General features: G+C 35.0%; 1 protein-coding gene across 1 annotated transcript; it reads right to left on the minus strand.

Moving 5' to 3' along the window:
- Positions 1–4,310: 4,310 nt before the first annotated feature.
- LOC128209797 (caspase-3-like) lies at positions 4,311–13,301 on the minus strand. The gene is made up of 8 exons (XM_052914010.1): positions 12,751–13,301; positions 12,390–12,458; positions 10,915–10,941; positions 10,505–10,612; positions 9,677–9,870; positions 9,484–9,571; positions 7,681–7,860; positions 4,311–7,413 (listed from the first exon to the last, which is right to left on the minus strand). Exons 1-8 carry the CDS (start codon positions 13,052–13,054, stop codon positions 7,208–7,210), a joined length of 1,176 nt encoding a protein of 391 aa, XP_052769970.1. The 5' UTR covers positions 13,055–13,301; the 3' UTR covers positions 4,311–7,207.
- Between the last annotated feature and the right edge of the window lie 2,113 nt (positions 13,302–15,414).

Below are 15,414 nucleotides of genomic sequence, written 5' to 3' on the forward strand. Positions count from 1 at the left end.
TGCCATCAGTTTGTGTGTAGATTTGTGGCTGTGCTGCTACACTATCTGTATCTCAGCGTGTTTGCCATGATGCTTGCTGAAGGTCTCTACTTGTTCCACAAACTTCACAGAGCATTTGCGGGTGACCATAGCTGCACCATGTTGATTGGTCTTGGATGGGGTGTGTCCGATTCAGACTCTTTATGACAGTTTGTTGCTTTTTGCCAATGTGTAATACACGTGTTATTTATCAAGACATGGTCTTGTGTGTGTAAGAGACAACAAAAAATATTCGCAATTCTTTAGAAAGGGTATAAAACAATAGCGGCGCCTTTTTGGAGATTTTAAAACTAGCTTTGCAAACGTGCATACATTATTGAAGTACAAGAAACATCTTACTACTTTATGTCTATATTTACGTATGGTTCTATATATAGTGTGCTCGATTGTATAAATTTTATCCAATTATTAAAATAATTAAGCTTAACTAGCCTCGATTTCTTTAACAGGTGCGCCGTTAGCAATAGTTGCCATTTCCTTGATAACTGATGCAGATGGATATGGGACAGACTCACAGTAAGAGCAGGCTTAATTGATTATTATAATACTGCATCATAGAATTATATAAGGTAATTTAATGCATTTGCATTATATACGAAATCTTTTTTTCTAATTTATTTTTAGATCTTATTGCCATTCATTTTGGAAGTCACCATAGTCAATCTTACATATCTATGTCCAGTATTCCAAACTACCTATTCAATTGGAAAGGCATATTGCTTACTCCGTTTTAATTCTCCTGGCGGGGTAATTATATAGTCATTACTTTCTATATATTCATTATTACAGCTGCTGGCTGTCTACGTCAGGAGCCATATGGGCTTTTGTCGGACCAGCCCTCGCAATTATCATGGTATTTGTGCTTATACTGGTAAAACGTATTTTTCTGTGACGATAAGTCCCCTTTTGTCTAATGAATAATTAGATATGTAAAACAAAAACGGTCATTGTTAATCACAAATAGTTCTCCTCTAAATTTACTTTACACTTACTTTCAATTTCTTTTTTATTTCCTTTCTAGTATACTCATTTCTTGATCAATATAGATCGATGTATCTGTCTTATGAAGATTTCTCATATATCGTTTATACCAATGACGATATATATAGCAGCTAAAGCGAGACAACTCATATGCTTTCATTTTAATTCTGTGTGAAATACTGTCTCTTTTTTCGGTATTATTTGCAACTATATTTTCGTGGAACTAACTAGAATTTGTATTATAGATGGACATAGTTTAATTAAAGGATTGTTGCCATTTCTATATTACAGCGCCAGCACTGTAGCAACCACATATACATCTGCTTTGTGTGTTGATGCGGTAGTTCTCTCCCTTGAAAAATAAATAATACAGTGAATTTTCAAAGAGTGCATTTTTTTAGAACGAAGTTAAGATATGTGAACCATCAGTGTCAAAAAAATAAATATGTTTTATATATTTTCTTTAACTTTAGCCAGTTAATAAAGACCATTTTGCTAAAAGGTCTTTAATAATTAAATCCGTAAAAAATGTAATGTTTATATGGAAATGGTGGAAGCATGTTTTGACCTAGTAAACTACATACCACGTATATAAACACATATTATACTGGCTATTTTCGGAGCGTGTGTCCCGGTTGACACATCTGAACATTGATCGCTGATCTCGGCTGATCTGCTCAGACTCGCTGTCCCTCACACGTTTCACATACCGGCGCTCTCGTTGCCTTGCCGCACGATAGAGAGCCTCTCAAAATTGGCCGTCGGTCGCTCTCATTGGGTGGCTGGGTGAGCCGTAGGGTTTACATCGTTTCTGCCTGGCTTCTCGAAACTTCTGTTGTACTTTGGGAAGTTCGTGGTGACTCAATCGTTTATGACGCTCCCAGTCGGCATTGCAATGTGTGCAGTCTGCCATTCTTTTGCATTATAGAACATACTTGAACAGTGATACTCATAAGATAGTTAAAAGATACAGTAGGTAAACACTAAACAATAAGAATTTATCTTAACATCATCATATTTCAAATATCAGCCAGTATATTACTGCTTGAAATACAAGCTTCCTTCAAAAATATACAATTATTTCATAGAACAAATAACATTTTTAACACACATAATTTATTATATACATTATTTAAGGATATATATATGAGCCTCGATTGCCTAAAAGTAAATATGTCAAAATGATACATCATATATTCTCATGAGGATAGTCGGTTTAGTTCTGAATATACTTGCAGATCAACGCTGGAATTCTGATTTTTACAATTCGGACATTTCTCAGCGTGACAATAGTCGCAAAAAAGACGGATTTCCAAAAGTTCAGGTAACGACAATCAACTTGGTACAAGTATATATTATGACGGGTTTCCACTGTATGCACCCAGCTGAAGAGAATTTGGCACTTTTTATGTTACTGAAATTGACAAATTTATAAGGATTGGTGTGAGTCTAGCCTACGATGCACTTGTAATTCGACGAACTAGTAATCTAGAGATCTTCAACTATATACTTATAGTAGTAGGCCTCGTTATTTCTGGCTCTTCTAGTTTCTGTAGAACCTTTAATTTACTTAGTACATATTTACGGTCAAGGTTTGCAGTCATTATTTCCTTGCAGAGGATAGGGTTTAAACTGCAAATCCGTTCCTAAGATCTTTCTGGCAACAAACCCCTTTCGTTTCAGAGCCAGCGTAAAAGCGACTGTCGTTTTGCTGCCGCTGCTTGGTGTGAGCTGGCTGTTCGGTGTGATCGCCGTCAACAACACAACTCTCATCTTTCAGTATCTCTTCGCGGCTCTCAACTCCCTACAGGTGTTTAGAATAGTGCATTTTTGATACATGTTCGTATACGACTGACTTAAAATGCAGATTCGAGACTGGTCAATTTTAAAAGTATTTTCATTGAGATGAAATGAAGTACTGGTAGTCTTTTGCAGTCTTGTTAAGCGTTTCTTCTGAAAATATATTCAATATAGTGTAATTTTCTTTGCATAGAAAGTCAAAAGTTGTTAGTTGAAAAAGTAGAGAAAAGATTCGACCGCTTGAAATATTGCTTTTTTATCCCACTGATATAACTCATACTGCGGCATTGGCACAACGATTCTGTCATTTTGTTATTTGTTTTGTAATTTTAAATTTCAGGGCCTCTTCATTTTCTTGTTTCATGTTGTGTTGAATGAGGACGTTCGTAAAAAGTGTCGTGGCAACCGCACGGGAGTGATGACGAACATTGCGATCGTGTCGTCCCCTTTAGGTTCCGAACAAAAACAAAATGGTACTATTTCAATCACTCTGTACTGTTATACGCAGGACAACCAAAACCTGAAGGGGGCAATTGTTACGTGTTGTCGATATTAATTTTGCTTTTTATCAACGGTTTTATATTGGCAAATGTGAACCTTGCTACTATTTTGTCATTTTTGTTATATTTATTTTATATGACTAAATGAAGGTAACATCTTACAAAAAGATCACATCGCTTTAAGCACCATGACAGCGCTAGCATGGTAACAAAATAAGTTTCATTTCAAAACACTAACTAGATGATTTATATTTCAGGTCAAGACTGACCGTCACACGGATGACTGTAATAAACTGATTTAAATACACTAGTATCAGTATTGTAATAAATAATTTCAATTAAACTGAAACTGTTGTTTTCTTGCTTGGAATGTATTTTGTGCTGATCTGATTGGCATACAATTAGTAACATTTACATATATACATGTAACAATAATGTACTAATTGTCATTTACATAATTTATTATGTCAGTCCATCTGAAAAATAAACAAGAACACCACAAGCATCATGGCTCGCCCGTTTTTTTTTTAGATTGGGTGACCTGATAATCAATAAAACCAGAATTACAACCCTTGCTATACATAGTTGTGTGCATGTTCGTTTGTTACATGTAGATTCCGTTTAATATATATTTTTTTATTTGTTGAGATATGGCCAATTTTGATGGTTTTGCTACATAATTGATATCAGAACTATTATTATTATTATTGTTAGTAGTAGTAGTAGTAGTAGTAGAAGTAGTAGTAGTAGTAGTAGTAGTAGTAGTAGTAGTAGTAGTAGTAGTAGTAGTAGTAGTAGTAGTAAAAATGGTAGGAGTAGCCACTGTAGTAGTAGTAGTAGTAGTAGTAGTAGTATGTTGGCGTTTTTGTTGTTGTTGTTGCTGTTATATTTATTATTATTAATAAATTAACATATTTCAAAAGTACATGCTATTGTATTTGATGTAGTATACAGTTAATATTAGGGATTGAATAAAACAACAACCATAGGTACGTAGAACTACTTTTTATTTACTATTAACATAAGGAAACATGAACACTCTCAGCAATATCGAATACATTTTATACTACATATTTACTACCCCTTATTATTGTTTTTTTCATGGTATTCTTGTCTATATCTATTGTATTCTACATAGAGTACAAACAAGACTTTCAGCTTATCGCGGACGGCCTTCCCAATTTCGTATTATGTACCTATATGTATATGAAAAACTACAGAAACAAGCACAGTAGTCGAAAATTTTAACGTAAACCCCGTTTAATTGCACAGAGTCAACGCCAAAGACATAGAACACAAAAAGAAACAATCACACACCAGAAACATGAAACAACAGCACACAAATCCACAAAGAACACTGTACATATATTCTGTATGAAAATTAGGGGTGTTTATCAAGGATTGATAGGTACCGCTTTGTAACGGTCGGTAAATTGTAAATTTACCAAACCGATCTTTATCATGGTATATCAATATTGTAGAAAATTAAAATGGTCATATTTTTAAGGAAATTACGAAAAGAACATCACTACTGAGTATGGCATAAAAAGTGTAGGGTCGAGAGGAAAGGATAGGGTTGGTCGAGGACGAGGAAACAAACATTTTTTACGCCTTATTTGATATTTCTGAATAATGGATAGTATCTTATTCGCTATTTTTTATTTAAATGGAAACAATGGGAAGATAAGTAATGTTACCAAAACTTCATCAATAAAAAAGTACAAGTAAGTGCCATGGATACTCTAGAGAATACGTTCAACGATAGGTTATATGTCCAACGACAGGTTATTAAAATAAATATGAACATGATTGTATAACACTATGATTGTGTTAAATTTAAATGGGACACTGAAACGTTGACTAAGTTCTAATGGAGCATTATAATTGGAAACCTGACATAGTTTCAAATCAAGAAAATACTATGAATACAAATACGAATGTTTATTAGTAATGAAAGGCCTTCAGCCCAAAATCCAAAAAAGATTTGAGGTATTAATAGCATGTTTATCTATGAAAATTAAAAACAACAACATATAACAATGAAAATTACAATACTTACAAAGTCATTGTAAGGTTAAAATATATGATATTGTTGAAGCGTTTAACATCAACAACATTTGATCAAATAAATGTGAAAAGTGGTATATATAATACAACAACGTATGGGATATACTGAAGTAAGAGAACACAAATTGGAAATACAATTCTATGGCATCAACATCTCATGAACTCTTCCAGTACTTTGCTTCATTAATATACACATTTTGCAAAAACGAAGATCTGTTTTTCTTTCATGCTTTTTGATGAAATATGGAGATTAATCTTTGGTTAATTGTTGTTGTTTTTTTGTCTTTAATTCGGGTTTTAAATGTTTGTAAACTTTAATCTCTTTAACGTTTGTGTATTCCGAATGTAATTTGCCAGCCATGCGTATCCAAAAACATTTTCAAACAACAGTCCTTTCACGTGGGAGACCCAATTTGTTTTGCCGTTCGAGTCTTGGTTTCCTAACAGAAGGTACATCTGTCTTGGATATCTGTTTGGAGACATCTGAACAAGTTTTTCCAAGTACGATATGCATCTAAATTTAAAAGTAACTGAAATGGGTAATCGTCCGCTTAGTGCAAAGAAGTTTGGCACATTTTTATTAAGGCCACAAACACGTTTATAGAACACGAAATGAAGTTGATCGATGTGCTCTGCGTACTGGAATCCCCAAATTTCTGCAGAATAACACAATATTTGCAATATCATGCATTCAAAGAGCTTAAAGGCCTGTTTATGACATGAAAATACCGAAGAGCTTACATGAAAATATGCACATTAAAGCTTTTGTTGCTTGCTTCGCCAGTGTGTCCTTTGTCATTGACGAGGGCAACTTCGGTGTAAAATTAGCCCCAAGTGATTTGTAAAATGAGAACACTTATATTCTATCACCGTTTTATACTTAACATCTGAAAGGGTTGTACCGAATGGTTGGAGTTGTCGTACATTTAGGATCTGTCACGAGTCTACTTATAATATATTATTTTACTCAACGATCTTAGAAATTTGTTAGTTAGCGAGCTTTTAGCGAACTTACTTACATATTTCCAGGACGAGTTAAAAAATGTGCATTATGTATAATTATAAGATGACGAGTGCCGGATTATTTCTATCATATGCCCGGATTTTTTTTATTGATACAACTATTCTAATTCCATTTATACATAGACTGAATACTGAGCTGGTATCTCATAATCTGGTAAGAATTCTAAAATAAACGCAACACAAAGAAAATATTGAAAATTACCTCATGACGTCGTAGAAAAAAATAATCTGTTTAAATACACAACGTCACGAAGGTTTCAAAAATGTTTTTCATGAGGTCAATGCAAAATATCGTATGATTTGCTGGAATATAACCAATTAAGCAATTATTGTTTCCAATTAAATTGTTTTCAATATACATGTTTATCTCATGCTATACCTTGTTTCCGGTTAAACCATCACGTTTTTTTTTCTGTATTACACATATATGTGTTATATAACAGAATGGAAATAAGTGGACTATGGTATGAAATATGAGGAAATACAAAAACAACGTAATTAATTGCACCTTAAAGAATTTGGAGCTTACAGAATTGATAAGTAAGCAAGACTGCTGATTGTTTAATTTTTATATTATAAAAGTCATGTGAAGCAAACAAATATACTAAGAAACAATTTCTATCCATTGTCAATTGTTTGTATTGAGTCTTATAGCTATGCTAACTATATAGAAAAATTTAGCCGCTTGAAACTACATGTATCTTATAACCATTGAGATCATTCCACATTTTCATAATGCTACTCCTCTTCGTAAAGCTTGAGAAACAAGCCTTTTGGAAGCATTTTTAAAAGACGTTCTACTTGAAGAACAACCGTTTGGTAAGCGAGGTCCAGACACACGGCATCTGTTTTTTGGAGTCTTTCCTGTCTTTCTCGGCGACCTGTTCCCGGACAGTGACAAGCATGTCCTCCAGGTGGTCAGTCCTGTAGAACTTTAGGAACGCCCTAACACATGCCGTTATGAACCAACTCCCACGTACCTCCATTCGTGTTGACTTGTACCCTGTATATTTCAGAAGCCCCTTTAGTATTAAGTTTGCATGTAATTTCAGAATACGTTACTTTATTATAGCAGATAAATGTTGACCAAGTTCTTTGTTCTTTAGTTAATTCTTTTACGGACATTTTATGGTTGGGACCCTAAATTATGAAGTACTATAATTGATGTCAAGAATTCGGTTCTTTTGATTCGTTTTTACATGATGCCATATCATGTGTCATAAAATCAGACATGCTTTATTGAATGTATATCCAATGTGCATTAACATACCTGGCGTGGATGAATAGGCAATAAGTGTGTCTGCGTCATTCGGAACAGTAACACTGATATCATCCTCAATGACATCATCGTTCTCTTCTGTGACGTCACTAATGTCGTCATCCTCGACCTGCTCGCCATCCTGATATTCCTTCCCACGACAGGTTTGTATCAGAAATACTTTTGGTTTACCTGAAATTGCGCCAAGGAGAATTTGGTTAAAAGCGTTTTGAATTTATTATCAAAATATTAATGAACTTTATTTAAAATTAAAACTGCATTGTTTTAAAATGAAAGTCGTTGAAAACCTGAAGTTAATTGTTATAAATGGTAAGTTAATGCATACATGTGCGGTATGTCTGTATTCTTTTCACGGTGTTCCAACGTCACCCCAACATGAATTGATTTATAAAGGTATGTTGATGTATGTGTGGTCTGTCAGTATTCCTTTTCACGGTGTTCCAACGTCACCCAAACATGTATTAATTTATAAAGATATTTTGATGTATGTGTGGTCTGTCTGTATTCCTTTTCACGGTGTTCCAACGTCACCCAAACATGTATTGATTTATAAAGATATTTTGATGTATGTGTGGTCTGTCTGTATTCCTTTTCACGGTGTTTCAACGTCACCCAAACATGTATTGATTTAAAAAGGTATGCTGATGTATGTGTGGTCTGTCTGTATTCCTTTTCACGGTGTTCCAACGTCACCCAAACATGTATTGATTATAAAGGTATTTTGATGTATGTGTGATCTGTCTGTATTCCTTTTCACGGTGTTCCAACGTCACCCAAACATGTATTGATTTATAAAGATATTTTGATGTATGTGTGGTCTGTCTGTATTCCTTTTCACGGTGTTCCAACGTCACCCAAACACGTATTGATTTTATAAAGGTATGCTAATGTATATGTGGTTTGTCTGTATTGCTTAAACACGGTGTTCCAATGTCACACAAACATGTATTGATTTATAAAGGTATGTTAATGTATGTGTGGTCTGTCTGTATTCCTTTTCACGGTGTTCCAACGTCAACCAAACATGTATTGATTTATAAAGATATTTTGATGTATGTGTGGTCTGTCTGTATTCCTTTTCACGGTGTTCCAATGTCACACAAACATGTATTGATTTATAAAGGTATGTTAATGTATGTGTGGTCTGTCTGTATTGCTTAAACACGGTGTTCCAACGTCACCCAAACATGTGTTGATTTATAAAGGTATGTTAATGTATGTGTGGTCTGTCTGTATTCCTTTTCACGGTGTTCCAATGTCACCCAAACATGCATTGATTTATAAGGGTATGTTGACGTATGTGTGGTCTGTCTGTATTCCTTTTCACGGTGTTCCAACGTCACCCAAACATGTGTTGATTTATAAAGGGTACGTTGATACATGTGCGGTCTGTCTGTATTGCTTGAACACGGTGTTCCAATGTCACCCAAACATGTGTTGATTTATAAAGGCACGTTTATACATGTGGTGTGTCTGTATTGTTGGTACACGGTGTTCCAAGGTGGTGACTCAACATGTGTTTATTTATAAAAAGTATGTTGGTGCATGTGGTCTATCAGTTTTGCTCGCACGTTAAGTGTTTCTCGTTCAGTATATTTTAGGCCTTAGCTATGTTGTTTTAAACATGGTCGTTGCCAAGTTTTGCTACTGGACTCTATGGTGTTATCTAATGCAAGTGAACGTAAAATATGTATTGACTTAAACCACAGCAAGTTTATGACAAAAAGGGTACTTTTGGCGGGTTAAATCATAATAACAAATTAATAATGTGACTTTGAATTGCCCTTTCAATACCTGTAAAATTAGGAATATTGTTGTTGGTAAAGGTTTTTCTGATTGTCTCCTCCGAAATCGATTTACCATCTGCAGTGGCTATTCCATCCTGAAAGTAATTGGAAACATTTCAAAAACAGTCAGATTAAACAATTAAATTGGAAAAGCAAATTAATTTTTTTTTATGATCACGTTGCATGATGTTAGGACGCACCTTGTCTCCATGGCTCATTATGGCACACACAAAGCAGTACAAGTTGTCTTTGGAAATGGTGTCATTCAGTCGTTTTTTGACGTCAGAAAATTTTTGTTCAAGCTTTTCCAGAGTAAGATCAGAAGCTTCGTGCACATCGAACTTCAACATGTCTTTAAAGAAGGCTCGCAGAATTTCGACATCACGTTTCGAACCTGGAATGCAGAGATTAGAATGTGAATATTTTTTGAATGATTTTTTGTATTAATGGGATTGTCGAGTGGCTAAAATGGTTATGTATGGTCTGCTCTGGGAACACGTGGACCGATTCAGGGTGAATTTCACTGTACAAAATGATGTGTGATATATGGCCGATATGCTGGGTTGGTAGAGCACGTGACTTGCAATCAGGGTTTCCCGGGTTTGATACCTGTGCAGGTCGCAGGCTTTTCTGATAACGCGATATATATTTGATAAACTTTGAATTTCCAACTTAGATTGATTTCTAAGAAGGGGTATAGAAAGGCTCATAACTTCAGTTCCTTAAAAAAAATCGTCTCTGAATGTGTTTCACTTTGAACACGTCATTTTATCCCCAGTAACTAATATTTCGAATTGACAAATCTTACATCTTTCTGGTAAGGATTCGGTTCAAAACGTTAATGTAACTTAGTGCAACGTACGCTGTACCATATATGTATGAAATTATGAAATATGATATTTAGATTTTCTTACGCATATTTTATTAAAAATTCATTAGATAACTGACAATCATAGATACAGCCCTGCAGATGTTGATTTTGATGATTTATTGTTTTGCCATTTAAATGGTGGGCTTGGTTTTCCAACCTTCTCTCTTATCGCTGTAGTTGACTATCAGCAAGTATCCTTTCTTGCCCTTGGTGTCGTAGCGGCCTCTTCCGTCACTATCTCGCGTCCACAGAGGGTCGTCTTCAGCTACAATTTAAAGGGTAACATAATGTTGACATTTAAGGCAACAGAGCTGAAGAAATAGTATGAGTCTAGTTAATAATTATCGGGTTCTTTTACATACCCAGGGTAAAGCTCTAATTTACAGGAGATAACTCTACTGTGTACTATACAAGTATTACTCTAAGAGCCGAGGGTTCAGGTATGTACATCTATTTGTGAAACACACGAAGAAACTTAGGCTAAAGCGATTCCCGAATTCAAAGCTTATAATACAGTGCCGAACTTTGATCACTAACATAGTGTGTATTTGTTTTAGGAAAACCCACCTGCATCAACATGGGACTTCTTCGCCTCTGAAACGAGAATGAACTACATGAAGAATGGTTATCGTTTAAGACATATTTTGTCATATTGGAGGCTCCGTGTATGTGAGTGCGTCCAAGCGTCCGTGCGGTAGTGTGAAATTGTCCAGGCTGTATCTTGACCATGCATTATAGGATTTTCAAACAAAATGTCATGATGGTTCACCATGAAATTCCTATCCTTCACCATGATTTTCAACTTGCCGTGAAGGTTCATTATGACTAGGTGGCATGTCGCGCACAAGTACCTCATCAAGTACCTCTGTACCTCAAATGTCAAGGTCACGTTTAGAGATCAATGATTGAAATGAACCATGTCCAGGTATCTTGATCATGCAATTTAGGATTTTCAAAAAACTTGCCATGATGGTTCAAAAGGATTTTTTTTTTAAACTTACCATGAGGATTCGCCATTATGAGGAAGCGTGTCACAAAAAAGACCCAGGTCTGTATCTTTAACGTCTAGGTCAAACTTAGAGGCAAAAGGTTGTAATGATCCCTGTACTGGGTGTTTTTTGACCATGCATTTTTGGAGTTTCAAAAAAACTTGCCATGAAGGTTCAACAGTATGAGATGACGTGTCGCGCATAAGACCCAGGCCTGTACAATAACGGTCATGTTCATAATATGAGGTCAAAGATTGAAATTATTATGATGTATCTTAAACATTATAGCATTATCAAAAACTTGAAATGGAGATTCAAAATGATGATGCTAAGTGTCGAAGGTTCCATGTATTGTTTAACTCGGATTGAACCTTATCCGAGCTGAATCTTGAACATGCAATATAGAATTAAAAAGAGACTTGCAATGAAGGTTCACCATAACAATGCGGCGTAGCGCACAAGACCAAGTATGTTTCTCAACGGTCAAGGTCACACCTAGAGGTCAAAAGATAAAATGGGTACTTTTTATTGGACTGTACCTTTTCTGGGCCCACTTTTAACCAAAGTTTTCCAAGAAATTTGATATCAATGTTTATGACGATGAATTGGTGTGTCGCATCAAAGTCCATGGTCTGTGGCTCAAAGGTCAGTGTAACACTTAATTAATGTCAAAATAGGTACTGTTGATAGACTGATCTGGACTGAACCTTGTCCAGGCTGTGTCTTTACCATGCATTATAGGATTTTCAGAATACTTGCCATGGAGGTTCAACATGATGAGGCGTAGTGTTGCATGTTCCATGTATTGTTCAACTCCATGTTATTGTGTTATAATTGCATGGAAGAACATTATGTATGACTTTTTTCGCCATATGGCGTGTAGTTACTTCATTCTCTTTAAAAGGGAAAAACAAATTATAACAGTTAATGTTTGATCGGTACTCTTGAGGAAGATGTGGCCATGTTTAATATTACTGACGTTAGGCTGTGCCAATGCTTGTTCAATCTGTAATATAACTTTGAACATATAACTCCCGCTTGCACAGGTTCTACCTGGTGGTCTTGAGGCCCCTGGTGAAACATCATGGTGCCGTTTATGGGCGGTGTGATGAGTACTTCCGCCTGAAAACGAGTTATTAAGTGTTATGATATTGATAAGACTAAGATGTATGATATATATAGTCTGTCAGTGGAACCAGGAAGTAATTTAAACAAAATTAAAACTGTATTCATCACATGCGTATGTTTTACAAAACTAATAAAACAAACTCATTGCGGTCCATCGTGGAACTGATTCAGTGCAGTATTGTTCTACTGACCTATCTAGAATCATTAAGAACTTAGAGGGACACGCCCAGTACACAGTAGAAGCCTCATATTAAACAAGGTGCTGTTACAGAAACAAATATCATACCTGAAACTGCTCGCAGCTTCTTAATTTCATTGTCCGTCTCGTTTATTTTTGGTAAAAGTTCGTCAAGTCCGCTACTTTTAACCATATCACGAAGGCTGTCATAATTCCCTACACCAAGCTTTCCGAAGTTTTCTAACAACACAAATTTATCATACAAGGTTTTAGCGTTTGCCAACCTTCCTTTTGGAACGCCATATCCTTTCATACTCTCAACAAACGCGTGGTACTGATCACTATTTGTTTCTATTTCATCCTTTATATATGTTTTCAAGTTGGTGTGAAGAATCCGTGCTTCTTCCTCCATCTCAAACACTACTTTACTTTAAACCACTTTCTGTTTTGTTACCTCGTTTTGTCTTGACTCGGGATGAGTCAATGAGTCTTATCGATCGTGAAGCGTGCAATGTAGGTCATGCTCTAAACTGTTGAAGATATTTTTGTATCTTTAAGTTCACTTCATAATTTATATTATACATACTTATTTCCCCAAATTTAAGTCTTCAAAATATTCACCCGATTTTACACAGTCGTCTTGTACACTGGTATGACTTTAAACATCATTGGTGTGGTATGCATTTCGTATCATGCATTATACTGTAGTTTGTGCAGTATTGATTTAATTGTTCATTTAAAACCCTTGTAATAATAATGCATGGTTTATATCTTTGCCGCAATCACCGTGTAATAATGCATGGTTTGTGTCATCGCCGTAATCACCGTGTATTAATGCATGGTTTTAAGGAATAAATTGCGGGGTTGATGTCATTATCGGGGTATGGACTCCACGCGTACTTTGACCAACCCAATTGCGTTCATATCCCCGATAATGACATCAACCCCGCAATTAATTCCTTATATTTACACCAATAGTTCATTATTTCATTCAAGAATTGTTAAAAAAATACTTCATTTCATTTAAGAAAACCTTTTAGTAATCCGTTCTTACCCATTCAGTAAATAGAACGAACCGACTGTAACCGGAAACATTTTTCAAATGACGTCACAATAACGCGGGAAAAGATCAACCACTTGAAATCATTTGTAAACGTAAAATTGAAACACTTCTGGCAACAATACATTTAAAATGTAATAGATTAACACTTTTAAAAATGTTGATTTATATTTTACGGGTCCTGCCGACACAATACATACAATAACAAGATCAATGGTGTTCTTCTTCCGAAGATGTTGCGTTCATCGATTGCCGAAAGGCAGTTCATTGAAGGAATAGAAGTTGGGGTGTAAATATTATATCTTCGCCGCAATTACAGTGTAATAATTAATGCATGGAATAACCTCGCCGTTATCACTGTGTAATAATGCATGGTTTATATCTTCGCCGCAATCACCGTGTATTTAAGGAATGAATTGCGGGGTTGATGTCATTATCGGGGTATGAACCTTTGCATTTGTCATAATAGTGTTTAGCTGTTATACATACCATTTGTAGCATTATGTTATACCGTACATTTGATTTTCTAGGATGATTTTCCATCTTTTTTAAATTGTTACCTGCGGTTATACATTTTAATGTCATATGATATGTACGTTTTTAAGTGTTGCTTGATACAGGTCATCTGCTCATGGTTGTGTGGAGTGGGGAATCTGGGGCTCTTGGATTCATTGTTACAACTCTACTCTGAACATATCTCAACAGCGTTTACTTACTGTACTTATGCAATTTGAAGCTTTCCCGGTTAATGTATACGAAAATTCAAGAAGCTTCTTGTTCACACGTACATAGTTTATTCAAATTAAAGCTGCACTCTCACAGATTTACCTTTCTTTTTTTGTCTTGGAAAGGGCAAATTTTTGCGTAAATATCTGTAAACCAATGATATAAGGTTGCTGACTAAAAATCAGATTGTAGATTTTCATATTTCCGTTCGAAAATTAAAACCGTTCTGTGAGAGTGCAGCTTGAAGACATATATTCCACATCTACCGCAATGCTGTTAGTATGAGATTAAGCGTATACAATTTTTATCAATGTAAATCAGTGTCTGAATCAGAACGCAACTTAATGTTTCTGTGATAAATATATTTATTAAAGTTATTTTTGTATAAATGAATAAAAAGGGATATGCAAGAAAACCGCCCGGTTTTTAAGCACAAATAGGGCTTCTCATCTTTCTCATATACATTTACTTTTATCCGTAGGTGAATGTCTTCATTAATATGATTTAATGAAGAATTCTCATTTTGATGTTTTAAATACATGTATATCGTTAACATTAACTACAATGTACTCATATAATAAGGAGCTCGATGGAAGAGGAACGAGACATTGCAAACGTTTTTTCTCAATTCTGTCTGAAATACACCAGTCACACGGCTCTTTTCCACCGAGTTTATATGGATTATATTATTTTAGTAAAATTTGAATGATCCTGCCAATTGGGTATCATTAATTTCAGTATATAAATAAATACTGTTAGTTTCTCGATGCCACTTTTATATGGTTGTTTTACATCGGAAATTGTCTATTAATATTTTGTATATATATACTGTATATACCTCTGAACAGTCGCGTATTACTGAACAGTCGGGAATTCAATAGTATAACGATCTTTTATTTAAAAATATTAACCATGAAATACCGATATCTTACACTAACACAACAAGAACACGAGCAACGAATACACAATACTCATTACAGTTATAT

The sequence above is a fragment of the Mya arenaria genome, chromosome 11, assembly GCF_026914265.1.
Source record: "Mya arenaria isolate MELC-2E11 chromosome 11, ASM2691426v1".
Classification (NCBI taxonomy): domain Eukaryota; kingdom Metazoa; phylum Mollusca; class Bivalvia; order Myida; family Myidae; genus Mya; species Mya arenaria.

Coding starts and splice junctions, on each gene's coding strand:
- LOC128209797 (XM_052914010.1), bottom strand. CDS start 13,054: ATGGAGGAAGAAGCACGGATTCTTCACACCAACTTGAAAACATATATA. Junction 9,871..10,504: donor CTACAGCGATAAGAGAGAAG/GTTGGAAAACCA, acceptor TCTGCATTCCAG/GTTCGAAACGTGATGTCGAA. Junction 7,414..7,680: donor TGCCTATTCATCCACGCCAG/GTATGTTAATGC, acceptor TGAAATATACAG/GGTACAAGTCAACACGAATG.